Source organism: Lepisosteus oculatus, chromosome 8 (genome assembly GCF_040954835.1).
Source record: "Lepisosteus oculatus isolate fLepOcu1 chromosome 8, fLepOcu1.hap2, whole genome shotgun sequence".
In the NCBI taxonomy this organism is placed as follows: Eukaryota; Metazoa; Chordata; class Actinopteri; order Semionotiformes; family Lepisosteidae; genus Lepisosteus; species Lepisosteus oculatus.
In genome coordinates this window covers 502,026-504,702 of record NC_090703.1, presented here as the reverse complement: position 1 = coordinate 504,702, position 2,677 = coordinate 502,026, and the positions used below count along the sequence as shown (strand labels likewise).

The 2,677-nt window shown below is 42.2% G+C and overlaps 1 protein-coding gene across 1 annotated transcript; it reads left to right on the top strand.

Moving 5' to 3' along the window:
* Nucleotides 1–134: 134 nt before the first annotated feature.
* On the top strand, nucleotides 135–2,208 carry glrx5 (glutaredoxin 5 homolog (S. cerevisiae)). The gene is made up of 2 exons (XM_015350305.2): nucleotides 135–514; nucleotides 1,710–2,208. The coding sequence occupies exons 1-2, from the start codon at nucleotides 253–255 to the stop codon at nucleotides 1,886–1,888; spliced, it is 441 nt and encodes a 146-aa protein (XP_015205791.1). The 5' UTR covers nucleotides 135–252; the 3' UTR covers nucleotides 1,889–2,208.
* Nucleotides 2,209–2,677: the final 469 nt, after the last annotated feature.

Genomic DNA, 2,677 nt, shown 5'->3' with positions numbered 1-2,677 from the left:
TAACTAAGGAAACTTCAGCCCTGATTGATCGCAGGCACAGCGAATCAGGACGCGGGGAGTCCGGCGGCAGCCAATCAGCGCCCGGCGCTGCGGCGGACCCTCCCTGCGTGACCTGCGTAGCTCTGCTCTGCGGGAGGCTTGTTGTTATAAAATAGGGAGGTGCGGGCTGCCGGTTGTTAATTAGTGAATCTGGTGTGATTGTCTATCCCCGGGGGAAGCCACAGGTACGAAGCAGAGTCCGTCCCCTCGACAATGAACAGTCTCGTTCGGTTGTCCGGCAGGTGTCTGCGGCGGCTGGCCCCGGTCCCAGCCCTGCCCCGGCGCCTGTGCACCCAGGCGGGGAACGTGGAGCTGGGCGAGCTGGTGAAGAAGGACAAGGTGGTGGTGTTCATGAAGGGCACCCCGGCGCAGCCCATGTGCGGCTTTAGCAATGCGGTGGTCCAGATTCTGCGGATGCACGGCGTGGACGAGTATGCCTCTTACAACGTGTTGGAGGACCAAGACCTGAGACAAGGTCAGCAGCTGCTTCAGTCGCAGGCAGTGCGAGTCGGAGCACGACCCTTAGAGATGTTGTGGGTGCCGGTGTTGCTGGAAAACAACGTACAGATGTCTGGCTGTATGCATTGTGAAGTTCCACTGAGCTTTTCCAAATACGATCTTTGACGGCTTTGTCATATTAATTTAAAAATGGTTCAGGTTACATTGAGGCGAAGCAGCCATTAATGGAAAACTTTATCAGTCAGGACAGCTCTGTCCATGAATCTTCAGACTCTCCTCCGTTCTTATCACTGAGGGACAGCTTGGAGAACAGGGCAGGTCCCTAACTCCTTATGAGATAAACGGCGTTTTGTCTCTGCAAGTAATGGTCATGGACGTCTGCTTTCTAAGCTTCTGTTGGTGTGTAACTAACAATCCTGACTTTCGGCGAATGTGCAGCGATCTAAGTGGTGATCCTAGCCCAGTAATTCTAAGCTTTTGAGGTTAACTTTTTAACCCAAAGTAATATGTTGTTGTTTTCCCACAGTGGCTGGTATTTCAGTTTTGAAACGACTCGGGTTTGCTCTCGTTAAAACATTAATTAGATGAGAAGTTATCAGTATGCATGGGAACTATTACTGTTAAAAACACAGTGTTTACATTTTTGTATTAAACACTGAACGCCTGTCTGTAAGGGACACTGCTGAGTGTACCCATTCTATAGCAGTGTAACCTGTGCCTAGAACTGAGGTCAGGCTTACAGCACGGGGCACATAGTAACAGCCTCAATCTGTAGCCAAGGCAACTAAGCTAAGTGATGGTAGACAGCAGTTTTGTTTTGTCAGTAATGAAACCTTAATTTTGACTTTCATTTTTAATGAGCTAAACTGGTTGAGGTAATTCTATGCAGTGTCTTGTATGTTTACACATAAATCAATACATATGAAAATTGTCCGAAAGCATTCTATGCTTTGAGAAAAGATTCCTATAGAAGTGGTATTTCTGAATGAATAGTCCTTGTATGGCTAATCAGTTGCCTATAACTTTCTTTATGATAAAAAAAAACATGTTATGAACATTATTATTAGTTTTTTGCAAAGCAATTTATGTTTGTACTTATTTGCACAGCTGTGCTGCTTACAGGTTGGTGACTCAGTGTTGTTGGCTTTAACTTGCTGTGTGGTTGCTGTTATTCCAAATCTCACCTCCTCTCTGTGCCTGTGCTCTGGCAGGAGTCAAAAGCTTCTCGAACTGGCCCACGATCCCCCAGGTGTTCTTCAACGGCGAGTTTGTGGGCGGCTGTGACATCCTGCTCCAGATGCACCAGAATGGGGACCTTGTGGAAGAGCTTCAGAAACTGGGGATCCGATCAGCTCTACTAGATTCAGAGAAAGATGAAAATAAAAAGTAGCTCTAGAGATATGGGCTGGGCTGGTATTGTTCCCAACACTGCTTTCCTCTGAATAGTGAGATGGATGTGCTTATGTCTTGAAAAGCATTTTGTTTTCAGTAAGTAATGTCAAGTTACCAAAGTGCTATATATGAACAATCATACTAAAAAGCAGGTATCCTGCACCTGATTTTCTACTACATACTTCTTACTATTTTAGAAATACTGGTTCATAAAATAAAATAAAATAAAGAATATATCTCATTATGAAATATATTTCAAAAGAAAATAGTGTAAAGAATTAAACCCTTTATATATATATAAATAAAGATTTTAATGCATTTTTGCTTTGCAAGTAGTATCCTCGATTATGTTGGTACTTTAAACTCAGATGTAGAAACTGGAAACTTGGATTTTTGGTTCTGAAATTGAACGTACATTAAAATAAGTGAGTTTTTTTTTGGTAAATGTAGTCTCATGTAAGGGTAACAAAAAAATAAAGCAGCACAGTGTGCAAGATGTAAGGACTAGTTTAAAACTTATAGTGACTGAGAAAAATGAGAATTCTGTAAGTTAAGAAAGGTGAAGTAAAATAAAATTAGATTTTGCTTTCAAATAAGGTTTAAATCTGTTATGCTTGATAAAACAGTACTATAAGAAATACTGTTTTTAAAGATGTACTATTTGTCCTCTACAGGATTGTCCATAATAGTCAAGAAAACTAATCTTGCAGGTAAGAGTACTGCAAGTGTAGATGTAGACAGATTACCAAGAGTGAACAGAAATAGACCCATGTTTCCAGAAATCTGA